General features: G+C 35.5%; 1 protein-coding gene across 2 annotated transcripts in view; it reads right to left on the reverse strand.

The window, feature by feature from the left end:
- The window catches only part of FBXO47 (F-box protein 47), a 32,338-nt gene continuing 5,027 nt past the window's right edge, over nt 1-27,311 (reverse strand). Inside the window, exons 4-10 of one of the 2 annotated variants that reach the window (XM_037810077.1) lie at nt 26,268-26,344; nt 24,903-24,980; nt 22,957-23,065; nt 20,319-20,495; nt 18,422-18,564; nt 4,316-4,475; nt 1-3,665 (exon numbers count right to left, since the gene is read on the reverse strand). In XM_037810077.1, the coding sequence (XP_037666005.1) occupies nt 3,550-3,665; nt 4,316-4,475; nt 18,422-18,564; nt 20,319-20,495; nt 22,957-23,065; nt 24,903-24,980; nt 26,268-26,344 (860 nt within the window). In that variant the 3' untranslated portion in view covers nt 1-3,549. Of the gene's footprint in view, nt 3,666-4,315; nt 4,476-15,513; nt 15,570-18,421; nt 18,565-19,247; nt 19,395-20,318; nt 20,496-22,956; nt 23,066-24,902; nt 24,981-26,267; nt 26,345-27,311 lie in introns of those variants that run through there. The other variant, XM_037810078.1, reaches the window with a different exon arrangement.

Consider the following 27,311-nt stretch of genomic DNA (forward strand, 5'->3'; position numbering starts at 1 on the left):
TTGGCACATTTTTTTTTTTTTTTTTTTTTTTTACCTAGGGAAGACTGTCCAATACAATTGTCTTTCAGGTCATCTTTCCTCTCTTAGTGATGTCCCAATAAATAAAGTAGCATATGTTCATATCCTGATTTTTTACAGGTTCCATAGCTACTTGCTAGCAAAATTGCCAAGGAAGTCACATTGCTAGTAAGATATCCAATAACCAAAGATGCTTTTGTAGCAGCTTTGTTTTTACTGTTGACAACATTAATTGACACAAAAATATGTAATCATATAATTGAGTACTATTCACATAAGAAGTTAACTCGAGTAATTGCCACATGAAGAGATTAACTTTTGTTTTTCTATTGACATAAGATGCTTCTTCCAGCTGCACCTTCTGCTGGGCACCTCATAAATTGCTCTAGTCTCCAAATGTGAGTAATTATCCTGGCAATAAAACCCTTGTTATTAACAGAAGAACTCAAATCATGAACTGAGTTATCATGGGACAGAAAAAGTGTTTATCATTTGTTACCAGTAAAAGTAAACTGACAAATTCTTTATTCTATTAACAGATAAAAATAACATGTGAAACAAGATGTCTATTGTTCATGCTATCAAGAGCAGCTGATAAAAAAACAGCTTGATTCCCAAGTATAGTAATTTACTGCCTGCTTTGGGAATATGATCAAGTTGGGGGACAGAAAGATATGAGAAGCAGTCATCCAAATAAATTTTAGAAAGAGATGTTCTATGGTTTCATAAGGTACAGAGTATTTATCACAAGATATGAACTCCAAATTAGTTTCTAAGAAAAGCAGCATCATTAGTTTGTTATTAGTACTATTATGGGGTGGTGCGTATATGTAGAAACAATAATGATAAATATAATGAATTGTTGTTGGGCCCGCCTTCTAGTGAAAGTAAAAATCATTCTATAAAGAGGAGTCAAAGGAGACTGAGAAAATCACTATCAAAAGGAAAAAAGAGCTGGAAACCAGATCAACCTTCTAATTTAGAAAAAAAGGCTAAATTATCTGACCAGTTAGTAGTTTACATGGTTATGTTATTATGACTGTTCTATAGTTAGTTAGAAATTGCCTCCTGTTGTTTTCAGGGGGCAAATACTCCTTTTTTGTGTGGCAAAAACTGCCCGGGCCATCACTTAAATATCACTACTAATGATAATCTTAATTCATGCTTTTCAAAGTTAATCTTCCACTTCATACCTTATTCATGATGACAAATGTACTCGGCAAAAAAACTGGACTGCTGAATTGAGGAAAATGAAAATATGAGTTCAAATGATTTTTATTTATTAATAACAAAATAAAGAATTTGTCAGTTTACTTTCCATAGGTAGCAAAATGATACCATTTATGTACTGTTCCTAAAGAATGAGTCAAATTTTACATTCCAGATTTCTGGGGAGGGTGAAATAATAACCTCACAATCACTGAGAATGATGAAATAATGTGAGTTAAAAATTTACAGCAGCAGCTATGTCAGTCCAGGTGTGCAATGAGATTCAAAGTCCGGATCAAAAATGTTTAAAATTAAACCATGCTATTTCTGTAAACTTGCTGAAAATAACCACTGTGGAGACCTGAATAATTTAAAATGATAATTCAAGGAAATGTCACAACACCAAATTTCTTTCTCTAAAAGAATGAAATTTCTACCATTTAGTAAAATATTTTAAATATTCACTATATTATATATTTTACTTTTTCCTTATTTTTCCTTTTTTCTCCAAGTAATTTCATAGGCATTCTCTCAACCTGGAATCACTATTGTTTTGATAAATAAATCTATTAGGCTTTCCAAAGGATGCATGGAAAAGAAAGAGAGAGATGATAGCGATACAAATTAGAGATAGAGATGAGAAAGACAGAGAGAGAGAGAGAGAGAGAGGGAAGAAAAGGCTAATTAAGGTGTAATTTTACATTCTGGTGTCTGCCAACTTTAATCATTATTATTCAGTTGAGGGTGAATTCTTAAATTAAAAAGAGGAAAATGAAACTAGGATAAGAGCAAGAACTTCATTTCTGCATAAAATTGCAAATGCTAAACTCTGGAAAAAATTCTTTCTGTCATCAATGGAATTATAGCTGGACAATTTTTTTTTTTCTCCCTGAAATGCTCTGAGATATTCTCAGGCAGACTTTTCATCAAAGAAAGGCAGTTAATTTCTGACCCTCCAAAAGTGAAGGTAAGTGTTTTTGGTATTGAAATACAGTAGAATCCTGTTGTCACAATTTATATTTTCTCCACAATTTTCACTCTTCCTGTCTTATTAAATCTCTAACATACAGAGCACCTCTTGCCAAACACTTGAGAATTTCTCCCAATTTATACTCCACTTCCACTAGTAATTTCCATGTCTTCTAGTGTTTCTTCCCTTCATCAGCTCCAGAGGTGAGTTAAATCAAGAGTTTGGGAAAAGAAAGCCAGCCTCTGAGTATTACAGTGGGAAGGGGTGTGTCTTCAGCAGAAGCAAAGTGATCAAAACTAAGGAGAAGAAAATGGGAGATCCAGGAGGCTGCCAGTATTATTTCAGCCTCGTTAGGCAGTATTATTTTTTACTTTGATAGTGAAAGTTGTGGAGGCAGATGCTAGTGAGGCTGAAATAGTCCTAGAGCTTCTTGGAACCCATTTCCTTGAGTGAAAAGAAACCCCACTCTCTCCTGGGCTGCTCTAACCTTCGTTCAAGTCCCAGTTTCTAAGATGGGAAGAAAACCTTGAAGACGACACACAAAAATTTCTTGTGAAGTTTGTTCTGGCAGCAGAATAGCTATTTCTTCCACTTTATATTTTCCTTTATTGGCAACATTGAACTGTAATCTCCAGGAAAGTATAAAAGGTGATTTGATTGCATTGAGATAACATAAACTTTCCTCTTTTTATAGACCTTTTATATTATCCATCTTAGAGAAATTTATATATACACACATAAACACACACATATATATGTATGTATATATATATACACACACACATCCTTTAGTTTCTTTATCTTAGTTCATGCAAAGCCTGAACAAAATATAATTATAATGTTCTTTTTAATTGTATGCCAAGAAGGTGATAAAGAATATGATTTACATTCTGCACATTCCAAAACACCACACTGCAAATCAGAAAACATTCTAGGCTATGTCCACATAACCTAAGCGAAGCAAACAGTTACATACTATTTAGTGAATTTGGATATTTTCTAAATATAAACCCGCATTTGCTCTTGCTTCAACCATTCACACATGCAGGTTGGGTTGGCCCCAGATTCTTGGACAGGTAATGTTCCATTTTGGATTGGTGTCAGATTTACCCAAATCCGAAGAGGCACAGCTTGTTTTCCAGAGAACCTCAATACATTCTTGGGTTTGCCTGTTATTTTTATATAATAATGGTGTAAGCAGTTGCTTCTAAAATTCTATGCATCTTTTGAATTCTTAGGTTATTTAGATGTTAAAAAGTTCCATGGATGCTATCCTTCAGGTGTGAAAAAGTAGCACTCTTCTAATTGTTAGTTTAGTGAGGTATTCTCTAAAGACAGGGCTTTCTGAGTATTTAGGTTGAGAGAGTATTCATCATGGTCAAATACAGGACCTCTTTATGGAAGTTAGCCTGTGCATGCACAAGATGGAACAAATTCAAAAAGCTTCTGTTGTCTTCATCATGGTCACCTATATGCCATACACAGGAATAGACAGTAGGGAAAGGAAAATGACAGTTAAATGTTTAAAGATATGATTTATTTGAAATATAAGATGTTCCAATTTTCCCTAGTAATATTTTAACAGAAGACTAACTAGTGACCTTTACTAAGTCAGACGTTAAGCATTCAAAATGGAATTACATAAGAAGACTTGATTCAGAAGAATAGGATGTTGGTCTTCTGCTTCTAACTTTATGACCTTGGGCAAGTTAGGTAATCTCTCTAAGCCTTAGATCTGTCATCTGTAAAATAGGGATAATTATCATTTTGGCTACCTTATAAAACTGTAAAATAATATATGTAAAAGTACACTAAAAACTGCACAGATATAAGGTATTATGATGGTGATTATGATATTTGGTAAGTGAACAAGTTAAAAATTTATCCTGTGCAAAACTGAAATCAATTCTTATAGAGGAGCTTTACATTTTTCATTAAAACCAATACCAGATTTTGAAAAGTGACAAAAACTAGGCACTAAATATCTCATGGAAAAACAAAAAAGATATGTCTGCTCCTTCTATTGGTTAATTGAATAATAAATGTCTCCACTAGTCTTAAGTGGAAACTAGAATATATTTTTCCTCATACCTGTGCACCATCTCCATGAGTACTCACCAGACATAACTGACTGCAGCATTTCCATTGTAACACATGCAAATGCATTTGCCACACTTTGAAGGAAGTTATTTCTTTCCACTGGAGTGCTAAAGACTTTACAAACTTTTTGCATCATTTTAACTGCCCAATCCATGCAGTACAGTTCTTTCTCACACACCTGATTTAGAAATACAAAGCATCATTGTAAATCTACATGTGAAGAAAGCTCTAGAATTTGAAAATGGTATTGTCAATGATTTTTGTGACATTGTCATATAATTTATTACACATACACTAAACTGAGTCTACAAATTGGAAATGCTCTTATATCTTATAATCCTTTGTTTTTAAATGGTGCAATTTTAGTGGGAAAATGTGTGGAGTAAATAAAAGCCTGATTCAAGAGTGTCACAGATTATGAATGCAAGAACATTGAAAACAATTACTGAACATAATTCAATAACACAACATTCATTTACTAATTTAACAAATATTTATTGAGCACCTGCTAAGAGCTAGAGGTAGTAACGATGAGCCATAAAGCCCCTATTATCAAAGAATCCAATGAGGTTGACAGACAAATAGGCAATTTCAATAGCCAAGAGAATACTACATATTATCACTTTCTATCATTAGAGTTTTAGGGAATATTTGTTTCTCCATTATTTAAAAGGTATATATTTAAAGTAAAGATTATATGTTCATAGGTTAAACTGACTGAAAGGTAAAAAGTTTATTTACTAACATTCTAAATGATCAACTTAAGTCACATGAATAAATACATAATATACAGCATGAAAATACACTATACAGTAGTGTAACTAAATAATGTCAACTTGATAGGAAAGATTTATTGAATACCTACTATGTGTAAAGCACCATACCAGGCACTGTGAAAGAAATAAATGATACAGTCCTGGATTTCAAAGAGCCTGCAATCTGTTTTGGGAGATAACTTACCCCCCCACACACACACACACATATAATAATGACTTAAGAACATTATTAATAAAAGAAGACAACTCTGAGGCAAATTAGAAAAAATTAATGATCAGAGTTGAGATGTTAATCAGAGGTTTTCTAGAGAAGGTTTATCTACCCCTTCCTCTCCTTTCCATTAACTATAGCACTGCCAAAGTGACCTTCCCAAAACACAAAACTTATCATGTCTCTCGCCTTCTTAAAACTTTTCAGTGGCTCCCTATTGGACAATGGGTGCAAGCTCCATAGAATGGCCTACCAGGCCCTCTATTACCTTGCCTCTCCCTTCCAATTTAACCTAACTTCCTGCTACTTCCCAACTGCTTACAGTCCCTTGAAAAAGGCCATGCTGTTCCACTTCTGTGTTGCACATGCTGTTCCTGATGCCTTAAATAATTTGCCTTCCTCTATCTGCCTGGTGAACTCCTCCAATTCACTTTTTTTTTTTTTTTTTTTTTTAAAAAAAAGAGTTGATTTTATTAGGGTCTACCCCACCAGAAACTCTCCCATAATAACCCAAACAGGCTTTTCCCTATATCCATACAAATACACTGTTAAAACTTCTCTTTGGGTTTAAGTGGTTTGTTCTGCAAAACAGTCTTTTAAGAAAATGGGCCTTTTCTATTGCGGTTAAGTCGTGATTTTTCGGACACCATTCTCCCGTAGCAACATAGGAATGCGTGCGACTCTGCTGGCACTGCGCCTTAGCGAAAAGATCCTCATTAAAGCTCGCTCCAGGCCAGGCGGGGCTGCAGGGGACAGCGACCCTTCCGTCCCAGGAGGTGGCCGTGGACGAGCCGCGGGGCTAGCTTTGCCCCATCACTTTTTTTTTTTTTTTTTTTTAATCATCATTTTATTGAGATATATTCATATACCACGCAGTCATACAAAACAAATTGTACTTTCGATTGTTTACAGTACCATTACATAGTTGTACATTCATCACCTAAATCAATCCTTGACACCTTCATTAGCACACACACAAAAATAACAAGAATAATAATTAGAGTGAAAAAGAGCAATTGAAGTAAAAAAGAACACTGGGTACCTTTGTCTGTTTGTTTCCTTCCCCTACTTTTCTACACATCCATCCATAAACTAGACAAAGTGGAGTTTGGTCCTTATGGCTTTCCCAATCCCATTGTCACTCCTCATAAGCTACATTTTTATACAACTGTCTTCGAGATTCATGGGTTCTGGGTTGTAGTTTGATAGTTTCAGGTATCCACCACCAGCTACCCCAATTCTTTAGAACCTAAAAAGGGTTGTCTAAAGTGTGCGTAAGAGTGCCCACCAGAGTGATCTCTCGGCTCGTTTTGGAATCTCTCTGCCACTGAAGCTTATTATTTCATTTCCTTTCACATCCCCCTTTTGGTCAAGAAGATGTTCTCCGTCCCACGATGCCGGGTCTACATTCCTCCCCGGGAGTCATATTCCACGTTGCCAGGGGGATTCACTCCCCTGGGTGTCTGATCCCACGTAGGGGGGAGGGCAGTGATTTCACCTTTCAAGTTGGCTTAGCCAGAGAGAGAGGGCCACATCTGAGCAACAAAGAGGCATTCAGGAGGAGACTCTTAGGCACAAATATAGGGAGGCCTAGCCTCTCCTTTGCAGCAACTGTCTTCCCAAGGGTAAAACTTATGGTAGAGGGCTCAACCCATCAAACCACCAGTCCCCCATGTCTGTGGTCATGTTAGCAACCATGGAGGTGGGGTAGGCAAATACCCCTGCATTCTCCACAGGCTCCTCAAGGGTGCACTACATCTTTTTTTTTTTCCTTGTTTTTCTTTTTTTTTTTTTAACTTTCCCTTCTTTTTTAAATCAACTGTATGAAAAAAAAAAAGTTAAAAAGAAAACAAACATACAATAAAAGAACATTTCAAAGAGACCATATCAAGGGGGTAAGAAAAAGACAACTAACCTAAGATAACTGCTTAACTTCCAACATGTTCCTACTTTACCCCAAGAAAGTTGCATAATATAGCAACATTTCTGTGAACTTGTTCCTACTATATCCATCAGAAATTAACAGACCATAGTCATTTCTGGGCATCCCCATAACGTTAAATAGCTTATCTGTTCTTCTTGGATTATTGTTCCCCCTTCCTTAATTGCTCTCTACTGCTAGTTCCCCTACATTCTACATTATAAACCATTTGTTTTACATTTTTCAAAGTTCACATTAGTGGTAGCATATAATATTTCTCTTTTTGTGCCTGGCTTATTTCGCTCAGCATTATGTCTTCAAGGTTCATCCATGTTGTCATATGTTTCACCAAATCGTTCCTTCTTACTGCCGCGTAGTATTCCATCGTGTGTATATACCACATTTTATTTATCCACTCATCTGTTGAAGGACATTTGGGTTGTTTCCATCTCTTGGCAATTGTGAATAATGCTGCTATGAACATTGGCGTGCAGATATCTGTTCGTGTCACTGCTTTCCGATCTTCCGGGTATATACCGAGAAGTGCAATCGCTGGATCGAATGGTAGCTCTATATCTAGTTTTCTAAGGAACTGCCAGACTGACTTCCAGAGTGGCTGAACCATTATACAGTCCCACCAACAATGAATAAGAGTTCCAATTTCTCCACATCCCCTCCAGCATTTGTAGTTTCCTGTTTGTTTAATGGCAGCCATTCTAATCGGTGTTAGATGGTATCTCATTGTGGTCTTAATTTGCATCTCTCTAATAGCTAGTGAAGCTGAACATTTTTTCATGTGTTTCTTGGCCATTTGTATTTCCTCTTCAGAGAACTGTCTTTTCATATCTTTTGCCCATTTTATAATTGGGCTGTCTGTACTATTGTCATTGAGTTGTAGGATTTCTTTGTATATGCAAGATATCAGTCTTTTGTCAGATACATGGTTTCCAAAAATTTTTTCCCATTGAGTTGGCTGCCTCTTTACCTTTTTGAGAAATTCCTTTGAGGTGCAGAAACTTCTAAGGTTGAGGAGTTCCCATTTATCTATTTTCTCTTTTGTTGCTTGTGCTTTGGGTGTAAAGTCTAGGAAGTGGCCGCCTAATACAAGGTCTTGAAGATGTTTTCCTACATTATCTTCTAGGAGTTTTATGGTACTTTCTTTTATATTGAGATCTTTGGTCCATTTTGAGTTAATTTTTGTGTAGGGGGTGAGGTAGGGGTCCTCTTTCATTCTTTTGGATATGGATATCCAACTCTCCCAGCCCCATTTGTTGAAAAGACCATTATGGCTCAGTTCAGTGACTTTGGGGGCCTTTTCAAAGATCAGTCGGCCATAGATCTGAGGGTCTATCTCTGAATTCTCAATTCGATTCCATTGATCTATATGTCTATCTTTGTGCCAGTACCATGCTGTTTTGGCAACTGTGGCTTTATAATAAGCTTCAAAGTCAGGGAGTGTAAGTCCTCCCACTTCGTTTTTCTTTTTTAGAGTGTCTTTAGCAATTCGAGGCATCTTCCCTTTCCAAATAAATTTGATAACTAGCTTTTCCAAGTCTGCAAAGTAGGTTGTTGGAATTTTGATTGGGATTGCATTGAATCTGTAGATGAGTTTGGGTAGAATTGACATCTTAATGACATTTAGCCTTCCTATCCATGAACATGGAATATTTTTCCATCTTTTAAGGTTCCCTTCTATTTCTTTTAGTAGAGTTATGTAGTTTTCTTTGTATAGGTCTTTTACATCTTTGGTTAAGTTTATTCCTAGGTACTTGATTTTTTTAGTTGCTATTGAAAATGGTATCTTTTTCTTGAGTGTCTCTTCAGTTTGTTCATTTCTAGCATATAGAAACATTACTGACTTATGTGCATTAATCTTGTATCCCGCTACTTTGCTAAATTTGTTTATTAGCTCTAGTAGGTGTATCGTTGATTTCTCAGGGTTTTCTAGATATAAGATCATATCATCTGCAAACAATGACAGTTTTACTTCTTCTTTTCCAATTTGGATGCCTTTTATTTCTTTGTCTTGCCGGATTGCCCTGGCTAGCACTTCCAGCACAATGTTGAATAACAGTGGTGACAGCGGGCATCCTTGTCTTGTTCCTGATCTTAGAGGGAAGGCTTTCAGTCTCTCACCATTGAGTACTATGCTGGCTGTGGGTTTTTCATATATGCTCTTTATCATGTTGAGGAAGTTTCCTTCAATTCCTACCTTTTGAAGTGTTTTTATCAAAAAGGGATGTTGGATTTTGTCAAATGCTTTTTCAGCATCTATTAAGATGATCAATTGATTTTTCCCTTTCGAGTTTTTAATGTGTTGTAATACATTGATTGTTTTTCTTATGTTGAACCATCCTTGCATGCCTGGAATGAACCCCACTTGGTCATGGTGTATGATTTTTTTAATGTGTCTTTGGATTCGATTTGCAAGTATTTTGTTGAGGATTTTTGCATCTATATTCATTAGGGAGATTGGCCGGTAGTTTTCCTTTTTTGTAGCATCTTTGCCTGGTTTTGGTATTAGATTGATGTTAGCTTCATAAAATGAGTTAGGTAGTGTTCCATTTTTTTCAATGTTTTGAAAGAGTTTGAGTAAGATTGGTGTCAGTTCTTTCTGGAAAGTTTGGTAGAATTCCCCTGTGAAGCCATCTGGCCCTGGGCATTTATTTGTGGGAAGATTTTTGATGACTGATTGGATCTCTTTGCTTGTGATGGGTTGGTTGAGGTCTTCTATTTCTTCTCTGGTCAGTCTAGGTTGTTCATATGTTTCCAGGAAATTGTCCATTTCTTCTATATTATCTAGTTTGTTGCCATACAGTTGTTCATAATATCCTCTTATAATTTTTTTAATTTCTTCAGGATCTGCAGTTATGTCACCTTTTTCATTCATTATTTTGTTTATATGGGTCTTCTCTCTTTTTGATTTTGTCAGTCTAGCTAGGGGCTTGTCAATCTTGTTGATATTCTCAAAGAACCAACTTTTGGTGATATTTATCCTCTCTATTGTTTTTTTGTTCTCTATGTCATTTATTTCTGCTTTAATCCTTGTTATTTCTTTTCTTGTACTTGGTTTAGGATTGGATTGCTGTTCATTTTCTAGCTTCTTCAGTTGATCCATTAGTTCTTTGATTTTGGCTCTTTCTTCCTTTTTAATATATGCGTTTAGTGCTATAAATTTCCCCCTTAGCACTGCTTTTGCTGCATCCCATAGGTTTTGGTATGTTGTGTTCTCATTTTCATTCGTCTCTATATATTTAGCAATTTCTCTTGCTATTTCTTCTTTAACCCACTGATTGTTTAGGAGTGTGTTGTTTAACCTCCAGGTATTTGTGAATTTTCTAAGTCTCTGATGGTTATTGACTTCTAATTGTATTCCATTGTGGTCAGAGAATGTGCTTTGAATAATTTCAATCTTTTTAAATTTATTGAGGCTTGTTTTATGTCCCAGCATATGATCTATTCTGGAGAAAGTTCCGTGAGCACTAGAAAAGTATGTGTATCCTGGTGATTTGGGATGTAATGTCCTGTATATGTCTGTTAAATCTAATTCATTTATCAGATTGTTTAGGTTTTCAATTTCCTTATTGGTCTTCTGTCTGGTTGATCTATCTATAGGAGAGAGTGATGTGTTGAAGTCTCCCACAATTATTGTGGAAACATCAATTGCTTCCTTTAGTTTGGCCAGTGTTTCTCTCATGTATTTTGTGGCACCTTGATTGGGTGCATAGACATTTACGATTGTTATTTCTTCTTGCTGAATTGCCCCTTTTATTAGTATGTAGTGGCCTTCTTTGTCTCTCAAAACATCCCTGCATTTGAAGTCTATTTTATCTGAGATTAATATTGCTACACCTGCTTTCTTTTGGCTGTAGCTTGCATGAAATATTTTTTTCCATCCTTTCACTTTCAGTTTCTTTGTGTCCCTGTGTCTAAGATGAGTCTCTTGTATGCAACATATTGATGGTTCATTTTTTTTGATCCATTCTGCGAATCTATATCTTTTAATTGGGGAGTTTAATCCATTTACATTCAACGTTAAAACCGTGAAGGCATTTCTTGAATCGGCCATCTTATCCTTTGGTTTATGTTTGCCATATTTTTCCCTCTCTCTATTAATATCCTTTATTGTACCCATACCGAATCTCTTTAGTACTGAACCTTTCTCCAAGTCTCTCTGTCCTGTCTTTGTTTCTCTGTCTGTAGGGCTCCCTTTAGTATCTCCAGTAGGGCAGGTCTCTTGTTAGCAAATTCTCTCAGCATTTGTTTGTCTGTGAAAAATTTAAGCTCTCCCTCAAATTTGAAGGAGAGCTTTGCTGGATAAAGTATTCTTGGTTGGAAATTTTTCTCACTCAGAATTTTAAATATATCGTGCCACTGCCTTCTTGCCTCCATGGTGGCTGCTGAGTAGTCACTACTTAGTCTTATGCTGTTTCCTTTGTATGTGGTGAATTGCTTTTCTCTTGCTGCTTTCAGAACTTGCTCCTTCTCTTCTGTGTTTGACAGTGTGATCAGTATATGTCTTGGAGTGGGTTTATTTGGATTTATTCTATTTGGAGTTCGCTGAGCATTTATGATTTGTGTATTTATGTTGTTTTGAAGATTTGGGAAGTTTTCCCCAACAATTTCTTTGAATACTCTTCCTAGACCTTTACCCTTTTCTTCCCCTTCTGGGACACCAATGAGTCTTATATTTGGACGTTTCATATTATCTCTCATATCCCTGAGGTCCATTTCGATTTTTTCAATTTTTTTCCCCATTCTTTCTTTTATGCTTTCATTTTCCATTCTGTCATCTTCCAGGTCACTGATTCGTTGTTCAACTTCCTCTAGTCTTGTACTATGAGTGTCCAGAATCTTTTTAATTTGGTCAACAGTTTCTTTAATTTCCATAAGATCATCCATTTTTTTTATTTAGTCTTGCAATGTCTTCTTTATGCTCTTCTAGAGTCTTCTTGATTTCCTTCATATCCCATACTATGGTCTCATTGTTCATCTTTAGTTCTTTGAGTAGCTGCTCTAGGTGCTGTGTCTCTTCTGGTCTTTTGATTTGGGTGCTTGGGCTTGGGTTATCCATATCGTCTGGTTTTTTCATATGCTTTATAATTTTCTGTTGTTTTTGGCCTCGTGGCATTTGCTGAACTTGATAGGGTTCTTTTAGGGTTTGTAGACCTATTGAAGTCCTTATCTCTAATTTATCAGATCTACAGCTTCGTGGAGTACACTTTCTCTAACTAACCAGCAGGTGGCGTCCACGAGCCACCTGTTCTCCACAAGCCAGTTCTCCCCTGCTTAGCCTTTTTGGTGAGTGGGGGAGTGAGTCTTGTGGGGCCCAATTGGTGAACCAAGCTTGCGTGTGTAGTTGGTGTTGCCTGCCCTGTATGTGGGGCGTGTTTCTGGGCAGTCGGGGAGGGGGGGTGGCCCTAACAATCAAATCTCCCTGATGATCCTAGAGTTTTAAAGCTGCTGCAATAGTCTAATCCTTCAGTTCAGTCCTGCCACAGTTTGTCTCTGCCACTGACCCACAAGTCTTTGGTATTGGCGTATGGCTCCTGAGACTTGCAAGTGGGCCCCTCTTCCAGGCTGTGCACCCCGGGTCCTCTGTGGAGGGATGACTGTGCTATGTCACAGGTGAGTGCCGTCCCCCCAGGGCAGTTCTGGGCTGCTGGGCTGTGTAGGGAGGCTCCCAGCCTGCTGAAATGATGGCTGAATGGGGCTTTGTTAATTCACACTGCTCCACCTTCCCAGCTCTGGGACAATCAGCTGAGGTTGCAGGGAAGGCTAATGTCCACACCCAGTTTTGTGGTGTGTGCCTGTTATTTGAAGCACTTCCGTCACACTGGGTTGTCTGGGGCAGCTCTGGGCTATGGGGCTGGCGATGGGCAGGAGTGTTTCCTGTCCACCAGGATGGTGGCTGTGAGCGGACACCCCCCTTTTCTTGGGAAGTTGTGGTGTTTAGTGAATTTTCTCAGCCACTGGATTATTGCCTTTTGTCTCAGAGCTCTCTTAGTTCTGCTCTTGACTTGACGTGCCCAAATTGCAATTCTTTGAAGCTTTCTGTATTGGGCTTCTTAGAGTAATTGTTTTAGAAAAGGAAAAAAGGATTAAAAAAAAAAAAAAGGGCCCTCCTCAGAGATCTAATGGGTTATTGAAATGCTAATAGACAAAGCAACCAGGGCCATTAAGGAAAGGTCCACAGGGCAGAGAGATCAGCTTTTCTTCGGGATTTGCATATGCGCCTCAAGGCCTGAGCTCCGCCCTTCCCCTTTCTGTGTTCACCAGAACTCCAAAAATCCTCTGCTTTTATTTTGGAGTTTTTCGTGTTATTTTTTTTTTCTATGCCTGTCTCCTCTCTGCTGGGCTGGCAGCTCTCAGATTCTCTGGTGTCTGGTCTCAGTCTATCTATGGTTGGAGTCTGGATCAGTAGAATGAGTTTCCAAGAAGGGCTACCACTGCAGTTCTCCCTTCTCCTTCCCGGAGCTGGCAGCCCCTCCTCCCACGGGACTGAGCCTGCCAGGGAGGGGCGCGGGTCCCCTGGCCGCAAAAACTTACAGATTTCGCTGATCTCAGCAGTTCGACATTTTCATGAGTGTTGTATGAAGTATGCCCAAAGACAGATTGCTCTGTGGTGTCCAGTCCATGCAGTTCCTGGCTTTTTACCTACTTTCCTGGAGGAGTAACTAAAACTTACAGCTCACCAGTCTGCCATCTTGCCCCGCCCCCAATTCACTTTTTTAAAACCCATATCTATCGGGACTGGGAAGCCTTCTTTGTGCTCTACTTACCCCACATATTTCCTCTTTTCTGCTACCTCTGTATGGACCTTTCTGTACATATACTTTTATTATAATTAATTAATTTTTAATTGTGATAAAATACACATAACATAAAAATATTTTTAACCATTTTTAGTGGACAATTCTTTGACATTAAGTACATTGACAATACTGTATAACTTTCACCACTATCTACTTCCAGGCAATTTTCATCATCCCAAACCAAAACCCATACTCATTTAGCAATAACTCCCCATTTCCCAACCCCCACCCTTGATAACCACTCTTCTGCTTTCTGTCTCTATTTGCTTACATTAAGCATTTAATAGATAAATCATACAATATTTGTCATTTGTGTCTGACTTATTTCACTCAATACGATGTCTTCAAGGTTCATCCATGTTGTAGCATGTACTAGCACCTCACTTCTTTTTATGGCTGAATAATATTCCATTATATGATTACACCATGTTTTGCTTATCCATTCATCTGTTGATGGACACTTGGATTGCTTCCATCTCTGGCCATTGTGAATAACACTGCAATGAACACTGATGAACAAATATCTGTCTGAGTCTTTGCTTTCAATACTTTTGAGTACATACCTAGGAGTGGAATTGCCGGGTCATATGGTAATTCTATGTTTAACTTTCTGAGGAATCACCAAACTATTTTCCAAAATGGCTGCACCATTTTACATCACCACCTTTAATATAAGGGTTCCTATATCTCTGCATTCTTTCCAACACTTGTTATTTTCAATTTTTTTTTTAAGTAGCCATCCTAGCAGGTGTGAAACAGTAGCTCATTGTAGTTTTAATTTACATTTTTAATGGATAATGATGTTGAGCATCTTTTTATATAATTATTGGCCATCTAAATATCTTCTTTGTAGAAATATTTATTCAAATCCTTGGACCATTTTTTAATTGGGTTGTTTGTCTTTCAGTTGTTGAGTTGTAGGAGTTCTTTATATATTCTGGATATTAAGCCCTTATTAGGCATGTGGTTTCCAAATATGTTCTCTCATTCTGTATGTCGTCCTTTGACTTTCATGGTAAAGTCCTTTGATACACAAAAGTTTTAAACTTTGATGAATTCCCATTTATCTGTTTTTTCTTTTGTTGCTAGTGCCTACTATAAGGTCCTGAAGATAGTTCCTTATGTTTTCTTGTAAGAGTTTTATAGTAGTAACACCTATATTTAGGTTGTTGGTCCATTTTGAATTAATTTTTGTATATGGTGAGAGGTAGGGGTCCATATTAATTATTTTACATGTGGATTTCTAGTTGTCCCAGTACCATTTGTTGAAGAGACTATTCTTTCCTCATTGAATGGACTTGGTACTCTTGTCAAAAATTAACTGGCCATAGATATTGTGAACTTATCTCTGGATTCTTAATTCTATTCCATTGCTCTATACATATATCCTTATGCCAGCACTATTCTATTTTAATTATTGTAGCTTTGTAGTAAATTTTGAAAGCAGGAAATGTGAGTCCTCCAACTTTGTTCTTCTTTTTCAAGATGGTTTTGGCTATTTGGGGCCCCTTGCAATTCCATATGAACTTGAGGATCACTGTTGCCATTTCTGCAAAAAGGAAAAAAAAAAAGGCTGTTGGAATTTTGAATTTGTAGACCACTTTAGACAGTACTGACATTTTAACAATATTCAGTATTTCAAGCCATGAACATGGGATGTCTTTCCATTTATTTAGGTCTTCTTTAATATCTTTCAACAATTTGTTGTTGTTGTTGTTGCTGTTAAATTTCAGTGTACAAGTCTTTCACCTCCTTGGTAAATTTATTCCTAGATATTTTATTCTTTTAGATGCTATTGTAAATGGAATTGTTTTCTTGATTTCCTTTTCAGGTCATTGATTACTGGTGTATAGAAACACAAGTGACTTCTGTGTGTTTATCGTGTATCCTGCAACATTGCTGAATCTATTTATTAGTTCTAATATTTCTTTGGGATTTTCTATATATGGGATCATGTGATTGGTGAATAGGGATAAGTTGACTTCTTTCTTTCCAATCTGGATGACTTTTCTTTTTTTCTATTGCCTGATTGCCCTGGCTAGAATTTCCAGCACAATGTTGAATAACAGTGGTGACAGCAGGTATTCTTGCCTTGTTTCTGAATTTAGGGGGGAAGCTTTCAATATTTCACCATTTAATAGGATATTTGTTGTGGGTTTTTCATAAATGCCTTTTATCATGTTGAGAAACATCCCTCCTACTCTTAGTTTTCTAAGGGTTTTTGAAAGAATGTTGCCTTTTCTGCATCGAGATGATCAAACCACCCCATCCTATTAATGTGGTATATTACATTGATTTTATGTTAAACCACCCTTGCATTCCTGAGATAAATCTGAGGATTTATTTAATCCTGTATGTGACATGTTGGATCCCTTGTATGTGACATGTCACTTCTCTCTTGCTGCTTTCAAAATCTTCTCTTGTTCTTTGGATTTGACAATTTTGCTATAATGTGTTCTGGTGTAGATATCTTGGAGACTATCCTGCTTGGAGTTCACTGAGATTCCTGAATGTGTATATTCATGTCTTTCATCAGATTTGGGATGTTTTCAGCCTCTATTTCTTCAATTATTTGAAGAAATATTTCTGCCCCACTCTCTGATCCTTCTGGGACTCCAATGATGCATTTGTTGGTGTGCTTGATGGTGTCTCACAGGTCCCTCAGGCTCTGTTCATTTTTCTTCATTATTTTTTCTTTCTGTTCAATTGTCTTGTGTTTGAGTATGATGACCTTTTCATATGCCTGTTCAAATCTGCTGTTGAATCCACCTAATTGGTTTTTTCATTTCAATTACTATACTGGTCAGCTCCAAAATTTGTTTTGTTCCTTTTCATAATTTCCAGCTCTTTATTTTGTTCAGACAGCATTTTCTTAATTTCCTTTTTTTTTTTTTTTTTGTATATCAATTCCTTTAACTCATTGAACATATTTAAGACAGCTGATTTAAAATCTTTTACTAATAGTTCTAATGTATGAGCCTCCTCAGGTATGGTTTCTGGCAAATTCTTTTTTTCCCTATGAATGGGCCATACTTTCCTGTTTCTTTGCGTGTTTTGCAATTTTTTGTTAAGAATTGGACATTCTGAGTATTACGCTGTTATAACTCTGGAAATCTAGTCTCCCACTCCTCTGGGATTGTTAGGATTTTTGTGGCTGTGGTTGTTGTTGTTGTTGTTGTGGGCGAAGCCATCAATTCGTGATTTTCCAAATTATTTTTGCTCCCAAATGGGTAGGGAAAGAGAAAAGAGAGCAAGAGAGACAGAGACAGAGAGAGAGAAAAGGTGCTGCCACTTTAAGATTCCTCTGTCACTTAAGTCTGCCTGGGACCGGCTGGAACAATGGCCATCCTCAGAGCCCATCTCCCCACAATCTGAAGTAGCTGATCAAAGCAGTAATCAGTAATCGTCACACACCCCTGGATTCTGGAGGCCTAGGTCCTTATAGCCCACTCTGGCATCAGCAAGTAGTACCAAGAGCCGGGGCTGCAGTCTCCACTGTTATCTGCTACATGTTGGGGCATGCTGGATGATAGCTACTGCATAGTGGGTGAAATTCACTGATATTTGCAGCAATTTACCAGCCTCTTCCTCCAGCTCTTCCCTGAAGGCTACACAGTGTTTCATTAGACTGCATAATTTCAAAATAGTTGATTCAGACAGTTCTTGGCAATTCAATGGTTGTTTCCATGGAGGGACTGATTTCTGGAGCTTCCTACTCTACCATCTTCCCATAATCCTCCTTTGTACATATATTTTTGCACTTAATTTACTGAATTGCAATTTATTTATTTATATTTGATCTCTCTTAGAAGACAGTAAACAACTTGTGCTCAGAGACTGTGTTCTATTAATTTCCATAGTCCTAGAATTCCATACAATTCATGGCTCATAGTAAGTATTCAATGTATTTGTGTTAAATGAATGAATATTAAATGTATTTTTAAAACTTTTTATTTTTAAAACATTCTAAATATACAAAAGCAGAGAGAATCATATAATGAATCCCCAGCACTCATCTCCCAGCTTCAATAATGACCAATCTTATTTCAACTCTGCCCTCAATCATTTCCATATTCTCCTTCCCCCAACAATTATTTGAAACAAATCTAAAGAGATGCCTTTTCTTTTTAAATGGAATTTTTAAGAAAGGAATGTAACTTGGCAGAGCTGTACAACAACATAGATGTGAAGTGGGGAGAGGTTAATATAAGGTGTTTCCAAATATGACTGTTTATTGTATATATTTTAATAGTTTAAAAAAGGAACATTAAAAAATATATACTTAAATAGGTTTTCTTTCAAAATATTTTGTGTACATTTCAGTTTCTTCAGGGTAGCTACCCAGTAGCTTGACTTTAATGTTAAACGATGTACTAGAAAAAAACCTTTGTTTTTACTTACCAAAGCCAAAAAGACTATCAGCCTTGCCAGTTCAATGACTCGTCCATTCACAGCTTTACTAGCCATGAAAGTGAAACAGATGTTATTCCCACTTAGGATTAGGAGACGTGCATTATTCTCTAGAAGCCACTCACGGGGAACCACTTTTATTAGAGGAAGAACAGTTATTTAATGAGAAATTACACAATAGCTATAGTAAATATAATTAAATATATTCAATATTATATCACTTTATTGGAAATATAATTAGTACCAAAGGAAAAGCTCAGGAAAAATGCTTTAGTTCTTCATTTACACCATTCAATCAGAGATAGAGATTATTGCCATGTCATGGTGGCTCTTAACATGAACTAGTAATATAATCAAAGCAATTCTCCCTCCAACAGACCAGAAGACAAGGTGGTCTAATCCTGTGTAAGTAATGAAGCTTTGTAAACTTCAGAATCTAAAGGGTTATGCAGGGATAGGAAAAACTGTTTCATCTCTCCTGTTGTATGAAGAGGAGAGGGCTTTTCTTCTTACATAATCCACGAGGGTGTTTCTGAGAACTTGCAAAATGGGAATAATTGAGCTAATTAAATCATGAAGCGTTCAACTAATAATAATAATATATGTATATAGAAATACAGAAATTGGTAACTGAAAGAAAGTAAATTGATTATAAGCATTCTCTTCAAACATAAAGCCAAACTCCTTAAATGTTTTAGAGCATTTAGTGATTTCCAATAGACAATTTATTTGTTACCTGTAGAATTATTCTTAAAATTTAATAACTGCATTCTAGTAATAAACTTCTATTACTCTATGTTGATAAATATGTTTTTACCTGATAGCTCATCTACAAGACTGATGACATCATCTGCTGTCCACTCTTTAGTGCCTGTGTCAGATAGTAATTTAATGGCATTAGCCAAACCTTTTAGACTGGATTCATCTGTAGGTCCTTCTATCATTTTCTGCCAAATCACCTGTCCTGAATGATAATTGAAACAAAAACTAGGCTATGACAGGATAGTTGTCTTTGTAATAAAGACTTCATGGATTATTTGAAAGATAATTGGATTTGAAAATGGAATCTCACTGCTTAAATACTCTACTTTCATTTTAACTTTCAAAATGGAAGGTTAATTCTGATTGCAGTATAAATTTTAATATCTCTGATTGATGTGATAAATCACAGCAACAAAAGCTAAATGAAGTAAGGAAAAGGTAGTTTCATCAAACAGAACAATGTTTCTAGTTCAAAGAAAATGCTACCCCCATAACAGAAATTAGAATAAACAATTGATATAATCTTGCTAACATAAATTAAAACCTATTGACATCCTTCCAAAAAAAAGAGAGCCTGCTGTTTTTGAGAATCTTTCAAACATTTATATCAGAAAAGAGTAATTAATCAACTTTTGATTATTCACCTATGACCAATATTTTTTGTGGATTACACACAACAAAACTGTATCCCCATTTTGGTTTCCTGCTGCTAGTCAGCATACTTTAAGCTGACAGACTCCTGACACGGTCAATGTGAACTAAAAAAAATGTAAAACTCAATAAGAAAGGCAAAAAATTTGCAAAACAAAAGAAAAGCCATATTATACTTCCAAAATTAAATAAAACAGCAATTCTGACTTGTTTCATCATTAATCTTCACTAGTAACAAACATAACCTTGAGTTAAGATTCTCAAAAGAAAAAGCATCTATTTTAGGTAAAGTAGAAATGACAGAACTTCTGCCTTGAAGCTGAAGTTATGCACCAGTTAATGTAGCATACCACAATCATGAAAACAGTTTAGTCATTAGGAGTGATGAAAGTGACCAAATACAAAAAGATAAGCTTCCTAAAGTGAAAGTAATCAACCAGTTATGAACATACATCCCTGAAAAATGAGTACTCACCATCATGAGGAGATATTGGCCCGAAGATGATATATAGTAATCTTGCCTGATTCACCATTGGCCATGGTTTTAATATACGAGTCAACCAAAAAGCAGAGTCACTACGATGTGTCCAATGATCAAGCAAAACATTTCTACAGAACAGCCTGATCCTTAATTCCAGTTTCCGGGCACTTCCTATGAAGACAAAATTACAAACTCATCTTCCTAGAAAGGTTGATGTGCATATTGGAGAGCAGTCAAAGCAACATATTAACCATTGTGGTTACAGAGTGATCTGAAACTGGGTTTCTAGATAGCAAGTAACCAAGAGATTATCTGTTCTTAAACTGCCCTAACTTCATTGTTTTGACTATCTTCTTACCACTATCTTCCTGTTTTATAATCAATACTTTGAATAATGGGTCAATCAAAAGACAAGCTTATGTTTAACAGAATATTATAAAATTTTGGATTTCAAAAGAAACAAATGCAGAAAAAGGCCAAAGGGAAATATCATCAAGTTTTGTATTGGAAGAACTATTTCATTTTCTTCATAAAAATTTTGGGTTACCAAAGGATTACCTACTCAACAATTACAGGCTTCTCATGTTAGTCTGTATGCATCCATTCTTGTGCCTCTGCTATTCATTTTTTCATTCAATGGCTGAAATGGTGTTTTAAAATGTAAGTTTGGATCCTTTCTGCTTTTCTGAATTAGAATTTGATCTAAACCATGGTTAAGATCTTTGGTGATCCAGTCTCTCCTCTCTCACCACTGTCTACCTCCCTTATTCTGCCCTGGCCACCTCAGTCTTTTGAAAGCTCCTAGAACACATCAAACTCTCTTGTGCCTCAGAGCTTTGTACTTCATGAACCTTATGCCTGGATCCTTCTACTTGGGTTCTTACCATGGACTGCCTTTCTTAATCCTCAGGGATCAGCTTAAAGGTTATCTCCTCAGAGAGATCTTCCCTGACAACCCTAGTTAAAGTCAGAACTTCTCCCTGTTTTTTACATCGTGAGCACCTTCTTTATTTCCTTCATAACACTTTCTACAATCCGTAATTATTTTGTTTATTGCCTTTCTCCCAACTAAAATGTTAGCTCCATGAAGAAAGTTTCTAGAGCTATCTTGTTCACAGAGGCTTGCATGTGGTAGATCTCAGGAAATCTTTTTTGAATGAGTAGAAGTGCCAGGCACTATTTAGGAGAATGCAGATTAATTCTATTTCCTTTTCAATTAATCAACAATATGAGGTTAGAAAAAGTATAAATCAAAGTCCTTTTCCCCAACGAGTGTACAATTTTGTTAGGTAGATAAGACAAGCATAAATGAAAATCCTACTAATAATCTAAGGCCAATTATAAGTACCCCCTCGTATGTTAAGCCAAATGACATAGAAGTGTAGAGAAGAGATTACTGTAGGCCCAGGGAGATCAGGAAAGGCTTTACAGAAGCTATCAAGCAAACTGGGTCTTAAAGGATGAAAAGGAGAGATAGTATTTCAGGAAACACATACAGAGAAAAAAAGGCACTGAAGTAGAAACGTGTAAGAGGTGTCTGAGACACAGCAAATAGAGCAATATGCCTATGTCCTATGGATACAGAGAGTAGTGGGCAATAAGGTCAAAAAAGTAGGTTGAGACCAGAATGTAAAGGTCAGTATAAATAGTTTGGACTTTATTTTGAAGGCAGCAGAGAGCTAATAAAAGTTTTTCATAAAGAGAGGGAAATGATAAATTAATTTTATCGTTGTTTCACGGGGCTTCTAAACCTGCCTTTTTGAGCCACAATTTGTTATATAACAAAATATTTCAAGCTGATAGAAAAGCAGAGATGCTATAATAAATACTGTGTAATAGTCACTTAGTTTGAAAAAGCTTTACTTTTTGCTATATTTGCTTCAGATTTTTAAAAAGAAGTTAAAGATTAGTTATAGTTAAAGCTTTTTGTATATCACTCCTTAGGAAGCGATCACCATCCTGAATTTGGGTTTTATGACTCCCAACTATGCGTTTATACTTTTAAACATATGTACATAACTATAAGGAATATATAGTATTGTTTTGCATTTTAATATGTATATAAATGGTATACTGAAAGTATCCTTTGACAACCTTTTTTTCTCAACACTATGTTTCGAGATTTAATCCTATCAATACATTTGGCTCTAGTTCATTAATTTTAACTACTGATGGTTTTAATTGCATGACTATACCATAATTCATTTACCCATCACCCTGACAATGGGCATTGAGGTTGTCTGCAGCCTTTTATGGTTACAAATAATGCTGCAATGATCATTCTTGTGCCTGTTGCCTTGTGCTCATTGTGGGATACCATAACTTTTAAAATATGAAATATTTCAGGTACATAGAAAGGTTAAATAGCACTATAATGAAAATTTTTGTACCTACCATCCAGCTTAAGGAATAAAATATTATTAATACTGTTGTTGCCCTCTGAGCACTTCTCTTTCTCCAATCATGTCCCTTTTTGCCCCACTATCCAATTCAATGTTTATCATTCCCCTTATATTTCTTTGTCCTCTTACTACATACGTATGCCACAATTTGTTTTAAAATACATGTTTGAATTCTGCATTTTTTCGATTTAATCTCTATATGATGCTTTCTGTGAACTGCAGTTTGTTACCTGGTTTACTACAGACAACAGTCTGCATCTTACGGGAAAGATTAGTCAGCTCACATAAGAAGTTATAAACACGATGGCACTCAAGTTCATCCCAACCTGCTGTTAAGGTCTGAGGATAATAAAATAAAGGAAATATTGTAAATTTCAGAACATCAAGTCGAAATGTCAGTCACTACTGTTTTATAATTGTAGCTTGTGATCAAGGTGATGTGCAATTTTTATCCACCATAGAACTGTTCAATTTAATAAGAAACATTACATAATCAAGACCTAAAAATGCTCCAAAATTCAGTTTATTTTTTGTTAGAAAGGGAGTATCTTTACAGAGGGTTCTAAATGGTACTGAATCCTGAACTCTGGAAGTACGAGAAAAATAACAAAGTAGGCAAAAGCCTTAGAACACAGGTTTAGATATCTGACACACAACCATACTGTGACTTAGTTTTAGAGTACAGGACCATTGACCACAGTAGAACCCCTTTGACTCCCTCCAGCTATCATTTATGATACTGCTTATGAAAGAAAATGATGTTATCTTAATGTGACAATTATTAGCATTTATTTATGACATTTGGATGTGAATAAGCAAATAAGATTAATTAGAACAAAATGTAACATTATCTTTGAGCAAACTAGAATGGACAAACATATATGGAAAGGAGATTCAAATGGTATATCACCAAAATTAGTTTTTGAAAAGGTGACTGGATTTCAGCAGTTTAAAAATTAATCTTACTCTCTCTGGAAGGATATAAGAAACTGGTAACAGTGGTTACTTCTGGAAAAGGGAACTCAGTTGACAAGGGACAGGCCTGGGAGGGAGACTTTTCACTTTATACCTCTTTTCACTTTATACCTCTTGAATTTTACATGAATACATGTGAATGTATTATACATTCTGATGAAACAAAAACAAAATTAAAATAAAACAAAACAAAATGAACTTGAAAGAGGGCTAAAGGAGGGCCTAAGCCTTTGGAATCTGGGCCTGTAGGAGATGGTAGCTGGCAGGCTGGGACACAGAATCATATTCCCCCACGTGCCAGTGATTGATGAGACGGGAGATACAAAGACACTCCAGGTCCTAAAATGACTACAAAGAAGAGGAAAGCAGGCCAGTGGAGGGAGAACGAAGGTTCTTCGCCATGAAGAATAGGAACAGAATGCTATAGCCCACAGAATCCCTAAGAGTTTGAGAATTCAGGGGGAAACCTCCACAAAAAGTTTCTTCTTACTTACAAGTAACTTAAAAAAATATGTTCTTAAGAACAGTTCCTATATTTATCTAGTTTTTACTTTAAGAAGCAGTATAGTAGTGGTTAAGAGATTTGGCTCTGGAGTTCCACCACTTACCGATTCACTGTTTAGCCTTGGACAAATTATGTCACAGCTCTGTGCCTCAAGTTCCTCATCTGCACAATGAGGATAATAACTGTACCTATCATATAAGGTTGTTGTAAGTTTTAATTTAATTAATAAACGTAAACTGCTTTGAAAGTGTCTGGCATAGAGTAAGGATTCATTAAATGATAGTCATTATTATTACCTTCTTTGTTTACAATAAAAGGTTAGTCAGTAATGTTCTTAAAAGCATACAGTTGATTCTAAAATCACAGCTTAAATTACTAGCTCTCAAGTCTTTAAACTCACTATATATATTATATATATCCACAATATTTCTAGTCTTTACAATAGACTGGAAATTTTGAGGATATTGTTATAGAGTAAATAAATGTTAAACATTTCTCACCTGTAAGAAACTCAAGAAGAAAATCTGAGGTAGCAAACACAGTATCAGATTAATACATTCTCAAATCTTCACAATTTTATTTTACTCTCTTTAAGATTATTATAACTTCTACTAACCTATGAAAAGATAGATTTACATACTCTATTTATTAATAGTTCAAAAAGCATTCCTTTTCTTCTTTCATTAAACAAAGTACCTGTAAAAACAAGCCATAACATGGTAATCCTGAGCACTGCATAGGAACTGCACAGCCACTGAATTTAAAACATGAAACCTGTGAAGAGAACAACTGTTAATTCTTCCTTTTCAGTGGAACAGTACCATGGTTTGACATTCAAATTTAATGGAAATAAGAAAGAATTTTTCCAGTATACATTCTGATTAGCATTATATTACATAAGTGGGGATTACAAAAGAATTATAAAACAAAGTCTCTGTCCTCAAGGAACTCAAAATTTATTAAGGAAAATAAGACATACACATATGAAATTATAATAATAGTTCAGGTTAGAATATGTATAAATGCCTAAAATGACTGAATAAACACTATTTCAGATACTTTATGAAAGTAAGGAAAAGAAATTTGGGAATGATCAAGAAAACTTATGAAGGATGTGAGACAAGCAATTTCTTAAAGTATTGCTAAGATTCAGATATACAAATGCAAAGGATTACTGAGGAAAACAGTAAGGCAAAGTTATATAGAAGTAGACATAAAGGCAAGAAAGGTACGACCAGCCTAATTAGGCTCAAAGTAAGGATGCATTGCCAGGGAAAATCCTAAATGCCAGCTATGGAATTTGGACCTTACCTTGCTGAAATTGAATAATCACTAAAAGATTTTTAAGCAAGAAAGATAACTTGATAAAAGTGATGTCTTAGGAAGAATAACCTTGATTTAGTGTACAGAATGTACAGAAGGAAGAAATGGATGGCAGAAAGATAGCTGGGAAACTGTTGTAATAATATAGAACGGAACTCAATGCAAATACTGATGTGAAAAAAGCGCATCGGAAACAGTTTGCATACTAGTGTTTGCGGAACTGAACCATCCGAGTCAGATGTCTGTTTGGGTTTGTACAGTAAAACTGAAAATCTTATCTGGAGTCCATGCCCACACACATTGATATACATTTTCAAGTCTTTTATCATGAAAAGTTAATCATTTTATATATAAAAGATAACTTCTTATATTTTTGTACATTTAAACAATAAAATTTTAATATTCAGAAATTATTTCAATTTAATAAAATATCTAAATCACCAAGTCAAAACAGCCTCAGGATTCCCATGCAAGGTAAAATATTTTAAACTCTGCAAAACCTAATAAACTTGAATGATATATATAAAAATGGTATTGTAAGTAAGACTACTATACTATATTTGGTGTTTTATAATCTCTGAGTAATTTGGTAAAGCCTTAGATTAGCATTTGATTTTTAGGACTAATTTATGAAATCCTACTAACGAAAGATGGATTTAAAAATAGTATAAGATATTAATAATAAAATATCTTAACTGGAAATCAAGTTTGTCAACTTATTCAGAAGTATGACCTTACTTCTGCGAGTATTTTGTGAATGTACTTTAGCCTTTCTTTTGTGGGCAGCAACAACGTACATCTTTTAAATAGTAGACCTACGAAAGTAAAGAAACACACATGATAAAACAACAATAAAAATGCAATTAATTTAAGAATATTAGTAAAGCACTGCAAAGTCAAATATGGTATCTCACAGTGGACTGGTAGCTGATTTGGTTTTCAGGAAAAAGTTTGGGAGAAAGGGTGCAAAACACTTATAAAATATATGGTGTTTACAAAGTGACTCTAATGTACATATAAGAGGCATTGGCATAAACCCTGCAAAAAAATGTGAAACCTATGGAACAGACATGGAAAAGTTTTTTGATTTAAAAAGACACAACAATAAAATGTAAAAACACCCTAGGGAAAATTGATTTTGTCTTTATTCCATAGAAAACTGATTCCAGTAGCTCCTGAAATTAACATCATGTCTACAAAGGAAAATGATTTAAGAGCTGTTACAGTAAAAAAAGAATGGGAAAGAGATTTTATATCCCTTTCCCAAATACAAACATTTAAAGTAATAAAGTACTTAAAATTTCAAAAGTTTGAAGTCATTTTTTTTCATAGAAAATATTCAGATTGGATAAGTACCTAACTTTACCTTCAAAGACATCTTTTTATGGAATTTCCTTGTTAGGAATGTACAGGGTTTTGTGTTGAGATATTTTAAAAAGAAAAAACAAAACTTCAATTTCCCAGTGAGATATTTAACTTGAACTACAGTGACAGGAAGTGTATGATTTGTTTCTTCTGACTGTAAGAGGTCTGTTTTCCTAAAATGGCAATACACGGTTAACATTCTTATAAAGGCAAATGTTCTTGAACTAAAAATATATATCTGAGTATCACTGAATATCATGACTTTATTCAGTTTTCATCTTCTCTGCATTTTATTTTTAACATAATATAACTACTTTATGTAATTCTTTGGAATCTATGGAATCTAATTTATTTTTAGAAGCTGCTATGTTTGGGAAACACATGGCCAGAACTGAGTTTTAAACACTGAGTTTAAAA

Source organism: Choloepus didactylus, chromosome 18, assembly GCF_015220235.1.
Source record: "Choloepus didactylus isolate mChoDid1 chromosome 18, mChoDid1.pri, whole genome shotgun sequence".
In the NCBI taxonomy this organism is placed as follows: domain Eukaryota; kingdom Metazoa; phylum Chordata; class Mammalia; order Pilosa; family Megalonychidae; genus Choloepus; species Choloepus didactylus.